At 50.2% G+C, this 24940-nt stretch overlaps 1 protein-coding gene across 2 annotated transcripts in view; it reads left to right on the plus strand.

Annotated features, from left to right (window-relative positions):
* Positions 1-19842, plus strand: part of RASGEF1C (RasGEF domain family member 1C) — an 88682-nt gene extending 68840 nt beyond the window's left edge. For both annotated transcript variants that reach the window (XM_023254000.2, XM_011281526.4), the window contains exons 7-14: positions 2512-2601; positions 4177-4279; positions 4766-4845; positions 4929-5024; positions 9673-9768; positions 11604-11727; positions 18594-18666; positions 19143-19842. In XM_023254000.2, coding sequence (XP_023109768.1) covers positions 2512-2601; positions 4177-4279; positions 4766-4845; positions 4929-5024; positions 9673-9768; positions 11604-11727; positions 18594-18666; positions 19143-19167 — 687 coding nt within the window. In that variant the 3' untranslated portion in view covers positions 19168-19842. The remainder of the gene's footprint in view (positions 1-2511; positions 2602-4176; positions 4280-4765; positions 4846-4928; positions 5025-9672; positions 9769-11603; positions 11728-18593; positions 18667-19142) is intronic.
* Positions 19843-24940: the final 5098 nt, after the last annotated feature.

A 24940-nucleotide genomic window follows, 5' to 3' on the forward strand; every position in this document is an offset into this window, starting at 1 on the left:
ACTATTTGAAAAGAATGCACATTCTCATAGGGTGGAGGGTAGACAGGCTTCCATATCTGTCCATTACTTCAACTATGTAAATTGTGTTGCTCAAATTTATATTTATACTGTCTTGTCTCCATAATCTATGGATTACTGCCAATGTGTGAAAATCTTCCACTGTGGCAAGAAGATGTGATTTCTCCCTATAAAGAGGCTTACTTTCTGACTGCATTTGCCTTCATATTTTGAAGCTATGTTGTTAGGCGCAAGCAAGTTTGGACTTGTGACATACCCTCAATTGATCAAACTTTTACCATTATGTGGTTACCCTTTAATCTTCTCTGATGCTTTTTGCCCTAGAGTCTTTTATTCCTGCCTTAAAATCTATTTTGTCTAATATTAGTACAGCTATGTGATATTTTTCATATATATTTTTCCATTTTTTTAACCTATATCTTTGGATTTGGGGTGTCCCACTTGAAAATAGCAAGTAGCTGGGGTTTTAAAATTACAGCAATTGGGACAACTGACTGGCTCAGTTGATTGAGCATCCAACTCTTGATTTCTTCTGGTCATGGGATCAAGCCCCGAGTCAGGGTCTGCACTGAGTGCAGAGCCTGCTTAAAATTCTGTCTCTCGGGGCATCTGGGTGGCTCAGTCTGTTAAGGATCCAACTCTTGATTTCAGCTCAGGTCATGATCTCATGGTTCATGGTGGGATTGAGCTCCACATCGGGCTCTGCACTGACAGCATGGAGCCTGCTTGGAGTTCTCTCTCCTTCTCTCTCTGTGCCCCTCCCCCTCTCAAAATAAACAAACATAAAAAAAAATGATTCTGGGCACCTGTATGGCTCCATTGGTTAAAGCATCTGATTTCTGCTCAGATCATGATCTCATGGCTCATGAGAGCCCGGTGTGGGACTCTGTGCTGATAGCTCAGATCAGAGCCTGGAGCCTGCTTTGGATTCTGTGTCTCTGTCTTTCTCAGCCCCTTCCCTGCTCACTCTCTCTCTCTCTCTCAAAAATAAATAAACCAAAAGAAAAAAATTCTCTCTCTCCCTCTGTCCCTCTCCTCTGCTCATGCACACACACATACACACACACACTCTGAAAAATAAAATAAAGTAAAATAAAATAATATAAAATAAAATAACAGCAATTATAGTTACTGATATATATGGATCAGGTTTTACCACTTTCTGTGCACCTTTGACTTGTCTTCCCACTTCTTCCCTATCTTTTTTCCTCTTTTCTTTACTTCTTTTGGATTAATAGATCCCCAATTCTATCTCCCCCTCTACTTATTGAAAGTCACCCTGGCAATTTCAACATGAATATTGTTGATTCAACTTATTATTGTTAATAAGTTAAGTTAAATCTTTTAAACTTCAGTACATTTATACAGCTGAATATTCCACATCAATTGAAAAATTATGTTTCCAAAGGGATATTTTATGACACATGAAAAGGTTCATCTGGAAAAATACGGAGCATATACACAGTTATGTGCAGATAGATACATACAGTTGACTCTCATAATTTAACATGATTATATCCATGAAGTTGTCATGAACACAGAATTAGCAAATGCCACTGCTCCCAAGGGAAATACAGGGGTAAGTTCCTTGCAAGCCTCCCACCACATTTGCATCGACCAGCCAATACATAACCTTGCATTGTGCGTGTTTCTGTTCAAAGACACCGTATTTAACGTATATTGTTCTTCCAATAACATTGAACTCATGATTCATGTCTGAGTGCAGCTTACCTAACATATATTTTCTCGTTAGGGCACATCACAACCTTCATGTGCTCAGGAACTGCAGCACTGTGCTTGGAGCCACGTTAAGCAGGGAACTCACCATCACACTGAACAGACCACAAAAAAAAAAAAAGGACAGTTTCTTCACAGTAGGGGAGCTGAAACGAGAAGGCAGGGTGTCAGCTCAACCTCTGCTGGGAACAAAAAGACACTTTGAGTGACTCAAATATATTTTTTTTAATGTTTATTTGTTTTTCAGAGAGACAGAGAGCATGAGCAGGGGAGGGGCAGAGAGAGAGGGAGACACAGAATCTGAAGCAGGCTCCAGGCTCTGAGCTGTCAGCACCAAGCCCAATGTGGGGCTCGAACCCATGAACCGTGAGATCGTGACCTGAGCCAAAGTCAAATTTTTTGCCACTCTGCACATATCCATGAATGACAGCAAGTGACAGTGACATGAGTAGCGATTTGGGGCTACAAATACGTTTTTAGGAAGCAGACAGATTCACAAAGACAGAATCCATGAAAAATGACAATCAGATGTGGGGGAGCTATGCATATACATATATATATATATATCATATTAACTTACATCTTCGAGTATATAAAAAAAAGACTGGAAGGATACACTTCAAACCATTGGTATTTGTGGATGATTTTGAGGTTTCAATGGTTTCCAGATTATCTACAATAATGATGAATGAACTGACTCCATGTTCCAAAAGTTATTGACGGAAAGACTGAGTATGATCCTTGTGTCTTTCCCAGCCTTGTTTCAGTGACAAGACCAACAATCTGGAGGCTTATGTGAAATGGTTCAACAGATTGTGCTACCTCGTGGCGACTGAGATCTGCATGGTGCGTAGAAAGCCGGGGGGTATGACCTGGCTTAGCCAAAGGTGGTGGGGGTTGGGGGAGCCCACCTGGGAGGGAACCAGAAGGGCCTCTTGAGCTTGTCCGTGTCCAAACCCGGGACCAAGCTGGGCACCTCTCTGGGACACCAGGTGTCACCACCCAGCTTGCCTACCGTGACATTTCTCTCTGGATGGAGCCTGGCATGGATCCACTGGACTCTGACAGAGAGTGTCAGAGATGGCTTGCTGAAGGAGTCAGATCTGCCAAGTGGTCCCACCCCCATCTCTTCCTATCTGCCTTGGGTGGCGTGGCCTGCCCTGCTGCCACACTGTGTTTGGCTCTCTCAGGATTTAGAGTAGAAATGCCTCAACCTTTTAAGAACTGGGAGATTGTACATGCAAAGCCCAGGTCTCCAGCTTCTCCCAGAAGGCAGGAAGACATCAATACTGAGCCAGGTGCCCTTGTCACCAAGTCACGGTCCCTCAGGGCCAGACCCTGCCCACCCTCTTCTCTTCCTTAGAGTGGAGGAACCTCCTCCAAGCCCTCTGTCACCATCAGGTGAGGCCCTGGGGCCACTTGTGTCAGGGAAGGAAAGACTGAAGGCAACACAGGTGCTAGGTGGGGCTCTCTGAAAGCAAATGCTGAGATGGAAACTGGGGTAAGGGGCAGAGAAAGGGGCAGAGGCAGGCCTGCTCAGAAGGAGAAGCTGGTCTGCGATGCCTCAGCCTTGGGAGTGCTTCCTGTTGGGCACCCACAGCGGGCTGAAATGCCTGGCCTCCATCCCCGCCAGGCTCAGCCATCTCCACCACTGTACAGACACCCCGACAGGGACAGGAAGGACCTCAGGTGGGAGGCTTTCTGAACGGGGTTTGGGCAGCAGGTCTCATGCTTCCTTGTGGCAGTAAAGACCACTGCCACACGTAAGAGCAAGACGGCAAAATCTATATGGAAAGAACACAGGGTAGGGTTCCATGGGGCCCATCTGCTTCCTGCATTTGCATCACTGGCCTGGCAGCTCAGGTGGCGGTTTTTACATAGGCAAAGCTGGACTGAGCCCTCCCAGGAGTCAGGCAGTGCCTCAGTCTAGGACGGCGCAGGGGATGACATTGTTTGGAGCCATCAGAGAAGTCAGGGTCCCAAGCACTTGGCCACAAGCTGGAGGTGAAGTCATGCAGTCATTCAACAGGAAGCAGTGGAGGGGCCACTCTGGGGACAGGGCCAGGGTCCGTGCAGCCCCAGTGTGGAGAGAGCAAGATCAATGCACGGGGGACAGGTGAGGGAGCCAGGGAGGATGCTGGAGCTGGACCTGGAGGGAGGAGCAGTGTCTTGGAGGGAGAGCCCCTCAGCACTCTGGATGCCCCATGGAGTCCCGTCAGACCCCCTCCCCCACAGCCCTTCATGGTGGTGGGCTCTGCTGGCTCTGCCGAGGACGTGCAGAGACCCTGAGCTCTCTGGCTGCAGACTACCCAGCATCAAGCGTCTCCACCGTGAACTGGGTTGAGAGAATGTTGATGAGGGACTGCCCTAGTGATGGGGTGGGGCTGTGTCACCACTAAGGCTCAGATGCCTTGTCCCCAGCCGGCCAAGAAGAAACAGAGGGCCCAGGTGGTGGAGTTCTTCATTGACGTGGCCCGTGAGTGCTTCAACATTGGCAACTTCAACTCTCTGATGGCCATTATCTGTGAGTAGGCCAGCCGGCCCGGTCCCCGTGGGAGCGCCCCCAGAGGCACATGCAGACAGGCCAAGGGTGGGGTGCGGGGGGGGGAAACCAGGGCCCTCCTCTGAGCAAGGTTGGTGCTGCTGAGCCCATACTCCCCTGCCCCAGAGGTCCTAGAGACTTGACCCCCCCCCCCTTGAGGCCTTCCTTGCCAGGGTGTTTGGCTGGACAGTGTGTCCCCAGAACCAGGGACAGCAGGGGCCCAAACCAGACCCTGGTCATGGTGTGGGGCCAGTTTGGCGGGGACTGAGACAGTGGCCTGCACACATGGGCCGGTTCGCCCAGACACAGTGTCCCCAGCACCCATACACCACCATCGGGCCGTCTGCAGAGGCCTCAACCTTGGTTCAGGCGGCCAACTGGGACCACCCCCCAGGCCTCCCGCCCTAGGGAATTAAGCAGACTGTGCAGCCCAGAGACGCTCCCCTAGCTCGACCCTCCCTCTTCCAGCCGGCATGAACATGAGCCCTGTCTCCAGGCTGAAGAAGACCTGGGCCAAAGTGAAGACAGCCAAGTTTTTCATCCTTGAGGTAAGCAAGGCTGCCGGGTTGCCGGCTGGAACTGGCCGACCCTGGGATGCAGCTCCCCCACATGCTTCCCTGTCTCCTTCCAGCACCAGATGGACCCGACAGGGAATTTCTGCAACTACAGGACAGCCCTGCGGGGGGCAGCCCACCGCTCCCTGACGGCCCACAGCAGCCGGGAGAAGGTAGGTCAGAGGCTTGCCTGGCCTTTAGAGCTCCTCCCTACTCCTTCCTACTCCCTACCTTGGCCTAGATGGGTTGTATCAGAGAGCCTCTATGCCGACTCCAACGTCACAGGCTCCAACCCCTGCCCTTCTACAGCATCTGTATAGGCAGCCATGTTCCTTCTTTGCCTCCAATTTGGGGAACTCACCACCTTACAGACAGATCAGCCCATGCTCACGCAGCTCTAGCTGGTAGGAAGTGTTCCCTTATGGGGCTGGGGTTGTCCTCTCCGGAGGACCATGCAGAATGAGGCTGCTCCCTCTTCTACCCACCAGTCCTTCGGCGCCCCCGGGTCCCCTTCCCCTCCCTCCTAAGTCAACAACCCAGGTCTGCCCCGCCATACTCGGTCTCCAGTCCACTCCCCACTTGGATCTCTTTGGTCCCTGAAGAGTGTGACTTGTCAGAGTCCCTTCTGTTTCAGATCAAATTGTTTACAAGTACATAGGGTCTTACACCTCCTTACTCTAAACGCAATACCTTCATTGATATAGCTTCAGATCACATTCACGGTTTTGGCAATGACTGAACCAAGCTTCTCGCTCACTAGAGCTGCCTTTTCACAGGCTCTGTTCTTATACATTTGCATTTGGGGGCCTCGTTGACCCTGATCAATTGTATTTGTCTCCCAAATTCTCCTGGTGGCCTCCAATATAAGAAACTGGGCCCTGGGATTGAGGGGAACCTCTGGCTTAAAACCTGTCACCAGCCCGATGATTAGAGTTATCATATCCATGGGGAAGAAACACCAAGACCTTTTCTGCCTGATCTCCTGGCAGGAATATTGGCAGAATTAGGTCTCTGCCATGTTTGTGGAGGTCTGTTTCCAGTTTGAGAACAAGTTGCTGTTCTTGAAATTCAAAGTCCCTGTGGAATTAGATGAGATGGCTACCAGGGTTTTAAGTCTGGGGAGCAGGCCAAGACCTGCACGTTTGTGCCACCCAGCCGGCCCTCCCAGCCCTCCACCCCCCACCCAGGGGTGGGGGTGGGTGTTCACATACCCTGGCCCCACTAATGGCTATGTCCTATCCAGCTGGCCTTTCCTATGCAGGCTGTGAGCCCTTCAGCAGCTCTGGGTCTGAGGAGGGCTGATGCCAGGGAGCAGCATTCAGTGAGACAGAACCTCAAAATCCCAGGCAAGTGAGCCTGTCCCCCAGGAGCCAGGAAGCTGCAAAACCAGAGTGGCAGGGACAGAGACCTTGCTTCACTGAACACCTACCACGTGAGGACTACTTGACTCTGTCTCTCCCTTCCATTCAATTCTGATGACTACTTACCAGGTGGATTCTAGCAGTGCCATTTCCCAGATTAGAAGACTGAGTCTCAGAGAGGAGACCTCACTTGTCCAGTCTCACAGCAAGTAGGTGGCAAAACCAGGAGTCAGCCTCTCCAGCGCACCACCAGGCCTCGTCTTATTCCCAGAGCTCAGGTGCTGTGTGGCAGTCACAGAGGTCCTCGCCTGTGGCCCAGGAGTGGGACTGTGGAGTGGGGGCAGATAGAGTTGGCTGCCACCTTTGGTCCAAGATGTCAATTATGGCAGTGGCACTCTGCACTATTTTTCTTCCATCCGTGCTCACCAGGTGGCTGTGGAGTGGACTGTGATGTCCCGTTCCTGCACTCTGAGCCCCCTTCCAGCTCTGGGGTACGGGGGCTCGAGGTGGGTGATTTACAGAGCTGTGCCTTTCATTTTGCTGCACTCTCCTCTAACGTCCAAAGAGATATGGATCATCGGCTGGGCCCACAGAAGGTGCTTCATAAATGGATAGGAGACTGGAAGATGGATGGATGAATGGTTGGATGGATGGAGGGACAAATAGAAAGAAGGAAGGAAGGAAGGAAGGAAGGAAGGAAGGAAGGAAGGAAGGATATTTGCTGATGCTCTCGCAGTTCCTCACTGCTACAGCTGAAATTTTGAGGCCAGGAGGTCTCAGTGGTCATGACATTCTATGCTTTCTTCTTATCTATAGCTAGTTCCTATCTGCCCCTCTTTCTCCCCATCTCTGTGATGGGGCCCACTCCACACAGGATTCTTTGGCTGACCCCCTATTGCCACCGCTTAGCTCCAGAAAACAACATCAGTGGGTTGCAGTCAACCCATGGGGGCAGGAAGACCAGCCAGGATGCTAAAGCCTGATAGGATGGTAGCCTGAGCCCATGTGGGCAGGCAGAAATGGTGAGAAGTTCTCAGAAAATGCTGCCTCTTTGAGGACCAGTTCCAATGTCCACCCTCTAGGAAGCCTGCACTGAGTCCCCGAGGACCACTGCCCTTAATCCCCTCCCTGTCTTGGAACATTTCAGGCACATTACAACCCAACACAGCCATCATGCCCCAACCCTGGGCCTGGGGCTCAGCACTGTGGTGGGCGTAGGGAGATGCACACAGACTGCTCTCCCTCCTGGCACAGTGAGAAAGCAGGCAGGACAGGGGCTAGTCCTTCCTCTGCTACTTACTGCTGTGTGAGCTTGTATGAGTTGCTTAACCTCTCTGGGTCTCGACTTCCTTGTCTGTAAGTTAGGGTAATAGAACCCTGCATCTCGGAACTTGCTGAGATGAAACTCGATCCCCATGCATGTATAGCTTGGCACAACGGAGCACTCAGGCCGGCCACCAATGCCCCTGTGACAAAGGTATGAGTGGAGGGCTCTTTAGGGGCCCAAATGGGAATTAAACCCAGCCTATAGGTAGCAAAGACTTCAGGGAAAAGGCTCCACTACACTGGATGTGTCTGACACACCCTCACTCTTCTCCAAGCCCCAGCACCTAGCACAGTGAAGACCTGAGCAAATGTCTGAGGAGTTGACATAAATCTAAGGTGACCAGTTTGTCCCAGTTTCCCTGGGATGGCTCCACTTTTAGCACTGAAACTGTATCTCGTGTAACCCCTCAGCCCTGGACAAACCAGGCAATTCATCTCCCTGCTAAATCTGGCTCTGGTCCCAGCCTCAGCATTCACTCACTTGGGTGACCTTGGGCCAGGCCCTGCCACTGTGTGGGCCTCAGTTTCCCATCTTCCTTGACCCACTGAGCCATCCATGCATCTGTACTGTGCAGAGTGGTCATACCCAGGTCCTGATCTCAAAGCCTTTATCAACTTAGATAAAGGGTTAGCCAGAAATGTCAGGTCCCAAGGGTGATGGGTTGAAGGCCGCTCCTGGCTGGACTGGCAGCACATGCCCAGCTCTGGAACCTGAGGGCACAGCAGGTGTGTTAGTTCCCTGGGAACTGGCTTAGAACAACAGAAATGTTGGGGCGCCTGGGTGGCGCAGTTGGTTAAGCATCTGAATTGATCTCAGCTCAGGTCTTGATTTGGGGGTCATGAGTTCAAGCCCTTGTGTTGGGCTCCGCACTGGGTGTGAAGCCTACTTAAAAATGAAAAAAGAACAGGGGCACCTGAGTGGCTTAGTTGGTTGGGTGTCCAACTTCGGTTCAGGTCAGGATCTCACGGCTCATGAGTTCCAGCCCCGCGTTGGGCTCTATGCTGACACCTCAGAGCCTGGAGCCTGCTTCGGATTCTGTCTCTGTCTGTCTCTGTACCTTCCCCACTCACGGTCTGTCTCTCTTTCTCAAAAACATAAACATTTATAAATGTTACATATAAATGTATAAACATTAAAAAATTATAAAAAGAAAAGAACAACAGAAATGTATTGTCTCCCCATTCTAGAGGCCAGATGCCAAAATCAAGGTAGTCTGGGTCGTGCTCCCTCCAAAGGGGGCATCCTTCTTTGCCTTTCCCAGCTTCTGATGGCCCTGGGTGTTCCTTGGCCAGTGGCCAAATCACTCCCATCTCTGCCTCTGTCTTCACATGGCTCTCCTTCCTGTGTGTGTCCAAATTTCCCTCTTTTCACAAGGACGTCAGTCACTGGAGGAGAGCTCATTCTGTCCGGTATGACCTCCTCTTAACTCGATTCCATCTGCAAAGACTATCTCCAAATTAGGTCCCATTCACAGTCACCAGGGTTTAGGACTCAAATATATCTTTTGGGGGGACACAGTCCAACCCACTGCAGCAGCGTGCACCCAGCCAGCTCCCCTCGGGTCGCCAGAGCTGTCAGCAGTGGGTGTCCCTTCCCTAGGGGCCAGGAGTTGGCATGTGCAGAGCAGGGAGGGAGAAATGAGACATCCAGGCAGTGATACGCAGAGACCCCCGCCCTACTCAGGCCGGGCTCCAAAGTCTGTTCCTTCAGGCATCAAGAAAGGCATAAAATGACAAATCATGAAATATATATTTTAAAAAGTAGGCTGCAGAATTTCACAACAGGTGACTCACTTTCCATACATATCTCATGGTGGGCTCCGCATGCACCTGAAGTCCTGGCACACTTGAACCAGGTGGTCTGCAGATCCCTGGATGGTGGAGGGTCGAGGGGGAACCGCCACCAGCCTCTCCCAGTGGAGAGTGGAAGAAATGTTCAAAGGGCATGAGGACCATGCATCTTTCATTCAGCCCCAACACGGGGAAGCGGTGGGGGGGGGGGGGGGGCGTATACAGTAGGCGCTCAGTCAGCACTGGAGTCTGATGGGGCCTGGGGAGAAAGAGTCTGGTGCTAGGGTAAAGGGGCCTGTGCTTCCTGCCGACTGAGGGCTGACCTGCACTCTCTCTCTTCCAGATCGTCATTCCCTTCTTCAGCCTGCTCATCAAAGACATCTACTTCCTGAACGAGGGCTGTGCCAACCGCCTCCCCAATGGACATGTCAACTTTGAGGTAGAGTCCAGGGGCCCCCGACAATCAAAGCCCCCAGGGCAGGGGCACCGGACGAATGGGGCACGGTTCACAAGACATCACGGCGGGATTATCAGGGTCTCCCCACCCCACCCCTTCCACAGGAGACTGAGGCTCATGCAGGCACTGATCCCCCACTGCCCACCACAGGTGAGGCAGACTCATTTTCAGCCCTTGAAGAGCACAAGGCTGTGAGAAAGCCCCACGGACCCACAGTGACAATGGGTGAGGTGCTGTGACCTGCACAGGGCACAGGGCATGTGTCAGGGAAGGCCTCCCTGAGCACAGGAGGAGGTGGGCAAGCAGTGTGGGCAGAGAAGGAAAGATTTCTACTCCCTCTGCAGACACTCACTGCCATCAGCTCAAGTGTCCCCCTCCTCCAGGAAGCTCCCCTTGACTTCCCAGACAGAGGGTGGCCCAGCCCGTACTCAGTGGACTGGGCATTCTTTGGTCACAGCTCTCCAGTCCCTGAGCTCCTTAGAAGCAAAGGCAGGCTGACCTCCCCCACACACACATGGGACCACCCAGCACACATATCTTGGAGTGGCTGGTGGCCTAGGCATGGTGGGAGCTGAGGCCCAGGAGCCCTGAGAGCCCTGGGCAGTGACAACAAGTGGTCACTGATTCAGACAGACAAAGCCAGCCATGCAGCAGTGACAACCCCCGAATCTGCAGGAAGGAGGAGACTCTTCTCCCTAGGAAGGCTGGCCCACACTTGTGCTGGCCCCACCCAGCCTCCAACACCAAGGGACAGTCAGTCCTGGGCTGGCCCCTGCGCTATCTGAGCCCCAGTCTCTCCCTCTCTAAAACAGGGCTTTGGCACAGAGCCCACCAAGGGCTCTGTAGGGACAGCATCCCCTGCTGGTGGGTCCCCCACCCAACGCCTGGGCCCTCTGGCCTGGAGCTGCCTCTGCTCTGGGGCCTCACACAGACTCCCTGGCAGACTTTCCTGTGCTGCCTGCAGGCCTGGTTAGCCCTGAGAACCTGTGTAGCAGGGAGAAGTCCAGTCCAGCAGGGAGCCTGGGCACTGCATCCCCAGGACAGTCCGGACTGGAAGTGACATAAAGGAGGCTGGCCTTGGGTTAAATTAACAGAGGGGCTCGGGAGCCCAAGATCACACTTTCCAGAAGAGCCCACACATACCAGCTGTGGAAAGCCCTGTATTGCACTCTTCTTAAACTGGTCCTCAGACCTGAGACCGAGGGAGGAAAGGCAAGACTGTAAAGTGCTTCTGAGGCCCCAGATTTGGGGCAGGGGCAGTGGGGGCTGGAGCCAGCCACCAGGACTGATGAAAGATGCCATAGAGGGTCGTTCCCACCCGGTCATGACTTTATGCTGGCAGTTTATTTAAAAGCCTTCTTTAAGTCAGCACAGATTTTTTTTAATTTAAATAAATGTATTTAAATTTTACTTAAATAAAATTCTGCTTTAAGTGGATCCACTTAAATCTTCCTTAAATACATTTATTTAAATTTATTTGCATCATTCTCTAGATAAACAAATGCAGGGATAATCATGAAAAAGAATGAAACTAGAGTAATACTCGCCTCTCGCTGGATGTGCTGCCTGCCGATGACCTGGCCCTAGATGCTCTCTCTCCCCAGATTCCACAGAGGGAATGAAGAGATGTGGCGAACACCCAGGTTTCCTAATGGGGGGTCTGTCATTTACTGCCCAGTGCTCTGCCTTGCCCTGCCCAGGAGTGGGCCCCCAGGGACAGATGAGTGAGACTGGCCCACTCTCACAGGTGACCTCCAGGCACTGGGGGGTGGAGGTGGGGTAAGGGGCTCCCATTTGTGTTTCAATGACCCTGGCAGAAATTTCTGGAGCTGGCCAAGCAGGTTGGAGAGTTCATCACGTGGAAACAAGTGGAATGTCCCTTTGAGCAAGACCCCAGCATCACCCACTACCTGCACACCGCCCCTATCTTCAGCGAGGATGGTAAGGTGACCCTATGGCCTCTGTCACCCCCAGCTCTGGGACTCTGGGGTGGTCTCCTAGTCACATCTCCATATGGGGCCCCTGCTGCGAGCAGGACGCATCACGCCCATGTTTGCTGGATGTGAAAGGGAGCAGAGAAGGCTGAGCACCAGTCAGGGCCTGAGGAGCTGCAGGCTGGGGACCTCCAGGGTCCCCAGGGCCAGGCTTCCCCTTGGACACAGTATGGCTGCTGCTGGGCATCATAAATTGAAACCATCGGTCCCACCCACTTCCTTCATTGGTAAAATAAGCAAGATGGTGAGAACTACCCTCCCTGTGCTCACATAGGGAAGGCAGAGCCCTGGGCTCCCCATGGGTCTTTCCACAGCTGGGGGTGTGTGCATGTTTGTGTGAGTGCGTGCATGCCTGTGTGTGTGTGTGTGTGTGTGTGTGTGTGTGTGCTGAGGCATCTTTTCTCCAGAGTGCCATTAATGTCTGTGCCCTCCAGTAAATCAGCATTCCCATCTGATCATTTATCAAATGTGACAAATTTGCTGTGAATTTTCTAAGCAAGCATACTCCAGGAAGAGAAAGTGCTGGAAGCAAGTGGCCATTTGGTCCTGAGTTGATCATCTCAGGGGAGGCAATGTGGCCCCATGGTCAGCTGCTTCCTGGATCCAAGACCCTCAACCTACCCCAGGAGGTCCCCACTGAGCACAACAAGCATTTAAAAAAATTTTTTTAATGTTTATTTATTTTTGAGAGATAGAGAGACAGAGCGTGAGCAGGGGAGGGGCAGAGAGAGAGAGAGGTAGAGAATCCGAAGTAGGTTCCAGGCTCTGAGCTGTCAGTACAGAGCCCAATGCGGGGCTTGAACCCACAAACCACAAGATCATGACCTGAGCTGAAGTCAGATGCTTAACCAACTGAGCCACCCAGGCGTCCCCACAGCAAGCATTTTATAAAGGGACCCACACCCGTGCCTGGGAGAACATGTTCTGCCAAAAACAAAAACTTAGGAGAAAGGAGTTTTTAATGATTTTGCTTTTAATTGTTAATACTTTCAAGTTTGCCATTTTATATGTTATGTTTTGGAACCATTAACTTTTAGGGGTGGGTTGCGGGGAGGGGAGTGTTCACCTGAAACAGCAATCCCTACCTGCAACAAGAAGTTCAGCAGCCTGATGGATAAGCCAGCCTGGGCTGTTCCCACCCCAGCAAGCTGTGTGACTCTAGGCAGGTGCCTCACCCTCTCTAAGCCTCACCTGCTGCATCTGGCTTAGTGGCTCAAAGCAACATTGATTTATTCTCTTAGAGTCCAAAGTCAGTTCCACTGGGCTGAAATCATGGTGTCAACAGAGCTGGTTATTTCTGGAGGCTCTGAGGGGAAGACTGTTCCCTGGCCTGTTATGACTTCTAGTGGCCACCCATATTCCTTGGCACATGACCCCCTTCCTCCATCTTCAAAGCACATCATTTGAACCTCTGCTTCCACCATCACATCATCTTCTCTCTTGTGGTCAAGTCTCCTCTGTCTCGCTCTTAGAAGGACACTTGCAGTGTCATTTAGGGCCCTGCTGGATAATCCAGGATAATCCCCCCATCTCCATATCCTTAACTTAATCTCATCTGCTGAGTCCCTTTTGGCCACGGAAGCTAACATATTCACATGTCCCGGGGAGTAGGATCTGGATATCTCTGGGGGCCATTATCTAACCTACTAGTTACTGTGATAACTGTTGTCATTAACCAATAGAACTTGTGCAGTAATGTGTCAAAGCATATTAAGAAAGGGGTGGGAGAGCCTGGGGGCAGGGAGAGGAGTGAGAGAAGGGCATTTCTCTTCTCTCTCTCTTTCTCTTTTTTTTTTTTTTTTTTTTTTGAGAGACAGCATGAACAGGGGAGGGGCAGAGGGAGAGAGAATCTTAAGTAGGCTCCATGCCCAGTGTAAAGCCCATTGTGGGGCTCCATCTCATAACTGTGAGATCATGACCTGAGCTGAAATCAAGAGTTGGACGCTTAACCGACTAAGCCACCCAAGTGTCCCAAGAGAAGGGCATTTCATTCACTCCTTCAGCCAATGGTATCTCTAGAGAACCTGCTGTGTGTGAGACAGTGATTCAGCCATGAACATACAGCAAAAAAACTTAGCCCTTCTGAAGTGCCCTTAGAAAGGAGCACCTTCCAAGGCACCTGGGTGATTCAGTCAGTTAAGCATCCAACTCTGGATTTCAGCTCAGGTAATGATCTCACGGTTCATGGGATTGAGCCCCGTGTTGGGCTCTGCACTGACAGCATGGAGCCTGCTTAGGATTCTCCCTCTCTCTCTTTACCTCTCTCTTGCCTTCCCCCACTTGCACTCTGTCTCTCTCTCTCTCTCTCTCTCTTTCCCTCTCTCTTGCCTTCCCCCACTTACACTCTGTCTCTCTCTCTCTCTTGCTCACTCTCACTCTGTCTCTCTATTTATCTCTCTCTCTCTGAAAATAAATACATAAACTTTAAAAAACAAATCAAAAAAGAAAGGAGCTCCTTCTAGTGACCCTTGTTTCATCCTCTCCTTCCCCCCACCAAAAAAAAATAATAATAATAATAATAATAACTGGAGAAAGCAAGAGAAGGGACCTAAGCTGTATTGAGCCCCAACTGGGTTAGTCACAGCCTCTGACAGAATCCTGCCCAGCACTCAGCTCCAGGCTTCCTCTGGCAAGACCTGCCTAGCAATACAGCCAGCCTTGAGGCTCTCTGAAACAGGTGACAGTATAGAAAGTATCAGCAAAGAAACAGAAGATATAAAAGGGAGCCAAGTAGAAATTATAGAATTGAAAAATACAATAACTAAAATAAAAAACTGAGTAGATGGTCTCAACAGCAGAATGGAGAAGACAAAGCAAAGAATCGATGAGCTGGAAGATGGAACAATAGAAATTAAACAATCTGAACAACAGAGTGTCAGGGACCTGTGGGACTATAACAAAAGATCTAACACTCTTGTCATCAGAGTCTGGGAAGGAAGGGGACAAAATGGACAGGGTTGAAAAAATAATCCAAGAAGTAATGGCTGGAAAGTTCCCAGATTTGGAAAAGATAGAAACCTACAGATTCAAGAAGCCAAGTGAATCCCAAAAAGGATCAACCCAAAGAAACACATACCAAGATACATCATAGTCACATTTCTGAGCACCAAATAAAAAGACACAAATTTTGAAAACACTGAGAAAGAAATGACACTTTACCTATGAGGGCAAAACAATTTGGATGACTAGAGTACTCATCAGAAATCATGGTAGCCAGAGGCAGTGGCATATTTTTCACGTGCTGAAAGAAAATAGCTGCCAACCCAGAATTCTATATCCAGTGAAAATATCCTTCAGGAATTTACTGTACATAAATCAAAATGGAATTCTAAAAACTGTTCAAGTAACCCACAGGAAGTTGGTCCTTTGAAAAGAACTGTAACATTGCCATTCTCCAGCAAAGAACCTCTTAAAGAAAAAGAGAAGACAGAAAATGCTAATATCTAGAATGAAATGGAAGATGTCACTATAGCCTCTGTCATCATTGAAAGGCTAATAAGAAAATACTGTGAACAACTCTAGACCCATTAATTTGGCCAGTTAGATGAAATGGACCAATTCCTTAAATAGCATAAACTGCCACAAACTCAACACAAAATAGATCATTTGAATAGCCCTATAACCATTAAGGAAATTGCATTTGTAATTTTAAAACATCCCAAAAATGAAATCTCTAGGCTCAGACAGTTATACTAGAGAATTCTATTAAACTTTTAAGGAAGACTTAATATGGATTCTACACAATCGTTTTCAAAAAATAGAAGAGGACAGGGCACCTGGGTGGCTCAGTCAGTTAAGCATCCAACTTCAGTTCAGGTCATGATCTCATAGTGCATGGGTTCGAGCCCTGTGTTGGGCTCTGTGCTGACAGTTTGGAGCCTGGAGCCTGCTTCGGATTCCGTGTCTCCCTCTCTCTACCCCTTGCCTGCTCTCTCTCTCTCTCTCTCTCTCTCTCCCAAAAATAAATAAACATAAAAAAAAAAAATAGAAGAGGACGGAACTTCCCAGCTCATTTTACGAAACCAGTATTACCCTGACACCAAAACCAGATAAAGGAAGTAAAATAAAGAAAGTAAAGACTAAGATCCCTTGTGAATATAGATGCAAAAATTCCTTAACAAAATATTAGCAAATAGAATTTGGCAATATTGAAAAATAGTTAGATATCATGACCAAGTGAGTTTATTCCAGAGATACAATACTATTCAATATTTGAAAATCAATCAGTGTCATCTACCATATTAACAGACTAACAGAGAAAAATGACTTGATTATATCAACTGATACAGAAAATTCATTTGACAGATTTCTACACCCATGCATGGGAAAAACTCTCAGAAAAATAAGAATCGAGGGGAATTTATCAATCTGATAAACTGCACCTACAAAAACCTTTCCACTAACATCATTTTTAATGGTGAAACACTGCTTTCTCATTAAGATCAGTAATAAGGCAAAGATATATACTCTCACCACTTTTGTTCAAGATAGTAATGGAGATCTAGTTTATGCAATAACGCAAGAAAAGAAAATAAAGACAGATCAGAAAGGATGAATTAACACTGTCCTTATTTATTAAAAAATGTAAAAAATCCCAAAGAATCTCCAAAACTCCTAGAACTAAGTGGGTTCAGCACAAGTTGCAGAATACAAGATAAAGACACAAAAATCTATCATATTTCTGCGTGCTAACAATGAATATGTGGACACTGAAATTAAAAATACAATGCCATCACTCAATATAATCGCTCAAAAACATTAAATACTTAGGTATAAATCTAACAAAACATATCCAAGATTTGCATGCCAAAATCTACACGATGCTAATGAAAGAAATCAGAGAAGGTCTAAATAAATGGAGGGACATGACATGCATGAATTGGAAGACTCAGCATAGCAATGATACCAATTCTCCCCAAATTTAAGTACGGATTTAATGCATTTCCTATCAAAATCCAGGATTTTCCCATCAAAAGACAGTGGTTGTTTTTTTTTTTTGCAGACAAAGATACAATAATTCTAAGATAATTGTATATGGGGGTGAGCCTGGGTGGCTCAGTCAGTTGAGCATCCAACTTCAGCTCAGGTCATGATCTCATGGTTCATGAGTTCGAGCCCCATGTTGGGCTCTGTGCTGACAGCTCAGAGCCTGGAGCCTGCTTTGGATTCTGTTTCCCTCTCTCTGCTCCTCCCCCACTCACACTTTGTCTCTCTCTCAAAAATAAATATTTAAAAAAATTTTTTAAATGAAATGTATATGGGAAGCCATAGAAACTCGAATAGCTGAAACAATTTTGAAAAAGAAGAATAAAATGAGAGGGATTACTCTACCCAATATTAAAGCTGATATTATACAGCTACAGTAATCAAGACAGTGTGGTATTGGTAAGACAGATATGTGGATCAATGGGACAGAATAGAGAACCCAAGAATAGACCCACACAAATGCCCAGTGACTTTTTTTAAATGTTTATTCAATTTTAAGAGAGAGAGCATGTGCATGGGGAGGGGTAGAGAGCAAGAGGGACAGAAGATCCAAAGCGGTCTCTGAGCTGACAGCAGCAAGCCAGATGCAGGGCTGCAACTCACGAACCACAAGATCGTGACCCAAGCCGAAGTCAGACGCTCCACTGACTGAGCCACCCAGACACCCCACTGTGCCCAGGGATTTTTGAGAATGGAGTAAAAGCAATTCAGTGGAGGAAAGTGAGCCCTTGCAACAAATGGAACAGGGGCATCTGAGCATCCATAAGCCAAAAAATGAACTTTGACCTCATCCTTACACCCTTTATGAAAAATTAACTCAGAATGAATCACAGACTCGAATGTAAAATGTAAAACTGTATAGCTTTTAGGAAGAATAAAAGTAACAGGAAATCTTCAGGATGTAGAACTAGACAAAGAGTTTCTTATAAAACTAAATTTGCACCGACTGACTCAGTAAATGTGCTCTCGGGCATTTATTTATCCCAGAGAAACGAATACTCATGTTCACACAAAAAACCCGCACTCCAATAATTACAGCAGCATAAATAGTTCTAGAGAAACACTGGAAGCAATGCAGATGTCCTTCAGTGGGTGAGTGGCTAAACACACTGTGGTATATCCATGCCACGGAATAGTCTTCAGCAAGAAAAAGGAATTAAGTATTGATTCATACTACAGCTTGGATGAAACGCGGAGAATCACTCGGAGTGAAAAGAGACCATCCCATATGTTACATACTGATTCGATTTATATCACATTCTTCCTTTAAAATTATGTATTTATCTTGAGAGACACAGAGACAGCAAGAGTGAGAGAAGGGCAGAGAGAGGGAGAGAGAATCCCAAGCAGGCTCTGTGCTGTCAGCATAGCGCCCCACATGGGGCTTGATCTCACAAACCACAAGATCGTGACCTGAGTGGAAATCCAGAGTTGGATGCTTAACTGACTGAGCCACCCAGGTGTCCCTATATCACATTCTTGAAATGACAAAAATCTGGACATGGAGAACCTATTAGTGGTGGCCAGGGATTAAGAAAGGGAAGCAGGTGGGCCTTAAAAGGGCAGCATGAGGGATTCTGGTGGTGATGAGGGTGTTCTGCAAACTGTCAACATGCTGGTGGTGGTTCTGTGCTATAGTTTTGCAAATGGTTACCACTGGGAGAAACTAGGGAAAGGGTACACCGACCTCTCTGTACTAATTAGCACATACAACTGCATGTGTACCTCCCAACACGTTTAAGAATAAAAAGCAGGTCAGACTCTGGGTATAGGGCAGGCTATTATCATAGGCCATAACTGTGTGATTTTACCTCTTTTTCTGACCAGGTCTTTATTTGGCTTCTTATGAAAGTGAGAGCCCAGAGAACCAAACAGAAAAAGAGAGGTGGAAATCTCTAAGGTGAGTCTGTGAAGACGGGAGTAAAGACTGGCATGGGGGAGAAGGTGGGTGCTTGGGGCCAGGCCAGGGCCGAGGGGCTTCGTGGATACCCAGGTCCGTGGGGAGGGGGCAGGACAGGCCAGGCTCTTAGGGGTGGGGGTGGGACTCACGCACTGGGTGGGAGGGAGGTTAGGATTGCAACCCACCCCCACCCCCACCGCCATGGCCGGAGGCTGGCCCTGCAGGCCGTCAGGATGTGTGTCCAGGTCCAGGAAACCCCAGTCCATATTCTTATGCCAGAAAGTGAGACACCACCTCCTGCTCGTTCAGCCTATTAACACGGCCCAGCGGAGGTCAGACCAAGCCTGCAGCAGTGGGCTCTGAGGACTAAGCCAAGAGGGTTGTACAGAGCCCCTCTGGGGTGGGAGTCACCTGCCTTGCAGGGGACTGGCTGGAGGGAAGTATAATCACCACCCTGGGCATGTTTAAATCTGCAGATCTTCTATTTTGGGGAAGACGTGAGAAGCGCTGAGCAGGAGGAGGAGGAGGTGGAGGAGGAGGAGGGGAGGAAGTCAGCAGAAGCCTTCCGCAGCCCTGCCTCAGCCGGCCCAGCAGAAAGTGGAGGTGTTGGTGCTTCCCTGCTTTGCAAACCGTGACCCCACGGCCTGGCGCCCGCCCCAGCGACCACACGGCACAGGAGACCTTCCTCCACCTTTTGTGGAACTTCGGCCCCGGCAGGCCCAGGGGCCTCCTGACATGTGGGTGGCACGTGCCTCAGGGGCCCTGCCTTCAGGATGGTGGGGGTCACATTACTGTGACCTCGGCAAGGACACGGCACGACCCCCAGAGGGCCGGGTGACTGTAGTGTCGCTCTCATTGGGTGATGAGTGCCACAGGGGCTGACCCCCAGTCTGTCACCAGGTGGCCTGGGAGCCTCTACATCTCCAGCAGGCACCACGCCGCTGGCCCCTGCCATTCTGCTGATGGACCCTACCCTGTCCCCCTCCCCTGGCCCCAAGATGGGCTGGTTTCTGCAGCCCAATTCACTCCCTTTCTGGATCCTGCTGGTATCAGGGGATAGCTTTCCGGTGACAGCTGTGACACAGGTCATGGGACAGATTTGAGTCACAAAAATGACAACATGTACAGTACATTGTAAACTCTAGAGTTGGTATAAACATGTTCATACACCCTGCATATCCACGTCTACACTGTGCTTTTCACTCGTGGGTCTGGCATAAACTTCTGGCAGGATGAAGGGCAGTTTCCCAGCTCGGGCCTGGGGATGCGGTGGCCATTTCCACTCTGTAGACCCCATGTTGCACTGACAGGGCCTGGTGAATGGACACCCAACAGCCCTACATGTGACCAGACACTTCTTTTATGAGGGCTGGAGGGTGGGGGTGAGATGGGGTTGATGAACCTACCATGAGACTCCTCCCATTACCCGCGCCCCCACCCCACCCCCCCGCCCCAGACCCTCATACACTGAGTCACGTTTCTGTGCCAGGAAGCAGATGGGCCATGGAGCTGCTGAGCCCCCACCTGGCATGTGACCAGAGGTCACCCAGCCAGGAAGTCAGGGAGTATGATGTGTATCTTTCACCCAGTCAGGGTCTGCTGGGCAGAGGGGGGTGTGTGTTAGGGTTCACTGACCCACCCTGGCCAGTCTCAGGCCCTGCTCAGTCTCAGACCTGGCTGTCCTGGTGGCATGGACTTGGGTCCCATCTGAGAGGGACAGGCAGAGACAATGCCACAACATTTCCAAGGGCCTCCTCTCTGGGGAATTCTGCCCAGCAAACCCCGGATGTCAGCAAGGCCACAGAAGGCATGAGAACATTAGGGTTGGGCAGGATCTGCTCTTTGCCCAGCCCAGCACACCCCCTTTTCATCCGAGACCCCAGAGAGGGCAAGTAGTGCAGGGAACAGAGCAGGGATGGGCTTCAGCCAGCAGCCAGGCTCAGGCTGCCGCCCTGCCTCATGCCACATCCAGCCCCTGATGGGGCCTCAAGGAGCCCTGGCTAGAAGCACCTCGCTCCCTCACTCTCTCGCTCCCTGGTATCTCTTGGGCAACATTAGACAGGACATGCAGACATCAGCAGGGACCGTCACTGCCTTCTGATCACACTGAGTCCTGTATCAGGGGCAGGAAGCAAGCATCACAGGAGTTAGTGGCCTCTGAGACACATGATGGCAGGTCCAGGGCTGGTGCCCATGAAGCTCAGGGAGGCCTGTTCAGGCTCCAGTGCCCACCCGAGAAGGTTGTGTCCTACCCCAGCCACGGGGAGACAGAACACTCTGGACCCCAGCCCTTGCCAGTCACCCAGCTCCATCTCCTGGTTCCTGAGTGACTTGGTGCAGGGACCTGTGAGGAAACCCCAGAATGCCAAGCTTTGGGAGAGGTCTCGGGGCCCAGGGTTCCAGCTTCTTCTCCAAAGCCAGGCGCCCAAATGCCTCCCCACAGCCATGCCTCCCCATAGCCAAGGCCCAGCTCAGTCCTTGCTCTCTCCTGTTCAGAAATGGCAGCAGCCTCTCCCCTACCAGGCTGCAGGGAACATGAGGAAAGGACATTGGAGAAAGCGGAACAGCACCACAGTTGCAGCTCCAGCAGTTAGACAGGAGGTAAATCAAGCTTGTCGGTGCAGGTAGAGGGTGGGCTGACCCTTCTGCCCCCAGCTTGTGGTCCCAAGGCAAAAAACACTCCGTTTCCTGTTTTCTGTGACCTTGTGCATGCTGTTCCCCACCTTGTCAATCTAGTCAGAATGCAGCCTCTGGGGAGGGATTCCTGACATGCAGCTCTGTCTTCATGCCTGCTTCCACCAGCCCCTCAGTGGCTCAGTGCAGAGTGGGTGTTGGGAGGATGGCAGGGAGAGGCTGGGGCTCACCCCATGCTGGGCAGGTGAGAAGGAGAAAGTCCATGATCAGCCCCACAGAAAACGCAGGGCCCGGGGAGGCTCAGGCCAAGTGTGTTTGTATCTCAGGTTCATCCAATAGGCCCTTGAACCTGCTGGGTCGAGGCCCCAGTGCAGCGAGGAGGAGGCTTTCTCTGAGAGACCTGCCTGGCAGCCCCCAAGGTGAGGATTGTGGTAGCCCTTCTCCAGGTGCAACCTCAGAACCCCAAGAGGGATGGCGCCTTGCTTACAGACTCCCAGATGGTTCTTTTGCCGCCTCCAGGACTCATGGCCCTTCCCCATAGAGACCCTTTCTGTCCTCCTGCCGACCTGGCCTCAGTCCTTACAGTTGGGTTAGATGGCCCACAGGGGCTCTGAAGGGCGGGGCCTCCACCTGTGAATCGAGGGTCAGCATCATAGGTGGCACCCAAGACTGATGGCCGTGAGGCTTGGCGCAGTGCCAGGTGGGTGACACAGGCCCCCAACACACAGCCCAGGGTTTGAAGCTGCCCAGCTCATCCACAAGGCAGGCATCTGGGCCTTGGGGCAGCCAACAGCCCCATGGTGCCCAGGAGGCCAAGGAGAGGGTACAGCCATGGTCTCTTTCTAATGCTTTTTCCCAGAGCCCTCCAGAGAGGGCAAAGTGGGGGAGGACAAGAAGATATCCCTGACTGGGGTTTGCTTCAGAGGCCCCTGGGCCTGGCTGAGATTCAGAATCAATCACAGGGGATCCATGGGAGAGCTGAAAACCCTGACCCCACATCGCTGTATCACTGAAGATGCATCCCACTATCCCCAACCCCCCACACTTCCTGAGGTGAGGGCGTCTCCATCATGACCAGCAACTTATTCCAGTAACTTAGCCACATACAGGCTTCTGCAGAAGCCTAGCTATCCCACCCAGCAGCCCTCCAGGGCAGGACCCCAAGATATGACCCCAGAGTGGTTCTCAAAGGCGTGGCCAAAGCTGTCCCAGAGGAACCCACAGAAAACCCCCTGTTCCCTTCCTGGGCTACCAGCACGGCCCCTGGTCCTTTGAACTTCTCAAGCAGCCAACAGACCTCAGACCATTGCACCCCCCACCCCGGGCCTCCCCACACACTGCAGGGCTCACGTGAGGTTCTTAAAGAATGGGTACCCCCAAGCAATGCCCCAGTCTCTAACTCTCAGTGCTGGCACACCCACTGATGGGCCAAGGGAGCAAGAAGCCAAGTAACTCAGTCAAGAACCACAGCCAGGGAGTGCCTCAGTTGGAAGCTTCATTTCACCCAGAAACTCAAATGCTTCTGTCAAAGTGCCAAGCCCCAAGCCTGGCTCTTTACATACAGCCTAACAAACCCCCCAGGTGGGTGCTTTCACCATCCCATTTGTCAAGTGACAGAGACTCTGCCCAAGGACAATCGGCTCACAGGGATGAGGCCTGGGCTTACCGGAGTCCATCAGCCTCCAGAGCTCAGCTCCCGAGGGGGCGGAGGAGCTCCAACTAGCAGCCTAGGCTTGCTGCAAGCACAGACACAGTGACAAACGTCTTTCTTCCACTCCTGCCTCTTCCTTTTATGGACAGTATAGGCCCCCTGGTGCCCTTGGGGTTTCAGGAGTGACCTGGAGTATCTCATACATGTGCAAGGCAAAACCTCCCGCTGCCTCCACCTACCTTACTGCGCACACCCCTCCATGGGCCCTGTACTGGGCAAAGTCACGCATAATGCCTAGCAATAGAAGACTTCAGACCTCCTTCCCCATTATGCGGCCCGTTGTCACCAATATGCATGCTGTGAGGCTCACATCCTGCGGCATAGCATCTTCAGTGAAAATGACCCCATTTTCACTCCCCAGGACCCAGGTGGGAGCCCTGGGGCTCTGGGCCAGGAGACAGATGCTTCAGGAAGACCCTGACACATGCACAAAATACCTCTCAGCCAAAACTGTGCCCTTGCCCATGGCTGAGCAGGGCGCCTAACAACATCTTCCTTTGGCATCCAACCCTGGGCCTGCAGGCAAGACCAGAGAGGTGGGAAGATTAACTGGAAATGAACAGACCTGAGGCATGAGCCAGAACCCTCACTATTGACCAATGGGACCACTAAGAGAACAGTTCAGCAAAGAGTGGGGAGCAGAAATCCAGCACATCAGGGGTGGAGAGCAATGGCAGGAAAAGCCAGCAGAGGCCAGACAGTGAAAGACCCCTACAAGGCAGACCAGGAGATTGAAGTTTATACTGCAGGCTCTGGGAGCAAGGGAGCGGGGTGGGCATTGAAGAATTTAAGGGAGCCATGTCATGGTCAATTTGATATGTCAACTTGACTAGGCCATGAGGTGCCCAGGTATCTGGTCAAACATTATTCTGGGTGTGTACCTGAGGGTGTTTCTGGATGAGATTCACATTGGAATCCGTAGACCGAGTAATATAGATTGCCCTCCCCAATGTGGGTGGGCCTCATCCAGTCAGCTGGAGGCCAGAAGAAAACAAAAGATGGAGGAGGGGAAAATTTGCTCTTTGCCTGTCTTCTGCATTTGGATTGGAATTTACATCATTGGCTCTCCTGGGTGTCCAGCTTGCACACAGCAGATCTTGGGGCTTCTCAGCCTCCAAAACTATGCGAGCTAATTCTTTTCTTTAAATGTTTATGTATTTATATATAGAGAGAGCGCACACACATAAGTGCACACAAGAGCAGGAAAGGGGCAGAGAGAGGGAGAGAGAGAATCCCAAGCAGGCTCCGTGCCTGGGCGCAGGGCTCGATCCTACAAACCATGAGATCATGACCTGAAATAAAATCAAGAGTCAGATGCCCAACCAACTGAGGCACCCAGACTCCCCGTGTGAGCTAATTCTTTATAATAAATCTACCTGTCCATCTATTTGTCATTTATCATCTATCTTTCTATATATCATCTATCTATCTATCTATCTATCTACCTATCTCTCCTTTGATTTTTCTGGATACCCCAACTACTACAAGGTGGAACTTGGTCAGTTTTAGAAAGATCTCTTAGAAAGATACCTTTTAACTCAGTAATTCTACTTCTGTAACTAATCTTAAGGAAAAAATCCAAGATTAGCACAGTATTTGCATAACAGAAAAGTAACAAATGGTTATATTATTCCTGTTCCTAGGGCAGAGAGCAGGTGGATTGAGCTCCCCATCCCAGCCCATCCCAGCGCCTGGAGAGTCCCTACCTGTTGATAAGCCACACCTGAACCTTTTCTTGGAGTCCAAGGGGGAGACTGGCACATTCACCTGGCCTCAGCGTGCACATCTGATGAGCTAACAGTGGAGGGCTAAGTGCCACAATAAGTTTAGTGCAGCCTAGCAATACAGAAAGCTGTTCTCTTTTTTTAAATATTTATTTACTTATTTTTGAGAGAGAGAGAGAGAGTGGGTGCATGCAGGGGTGGGGGG

This window comes from Felis catus, chromosome A1 (assembly GCF_018350175.1).
Source record: "Felis catus isolate Fca126 chromosome A1, F.catus_Fca126_mat1.0, whole genome shotgun sequence".
NCBI classification, from domain to species: Eukaryota; Metazoa; Chordata; class Mammalia; order Carnivora; family Felidae; genus Felis; species Felis catus.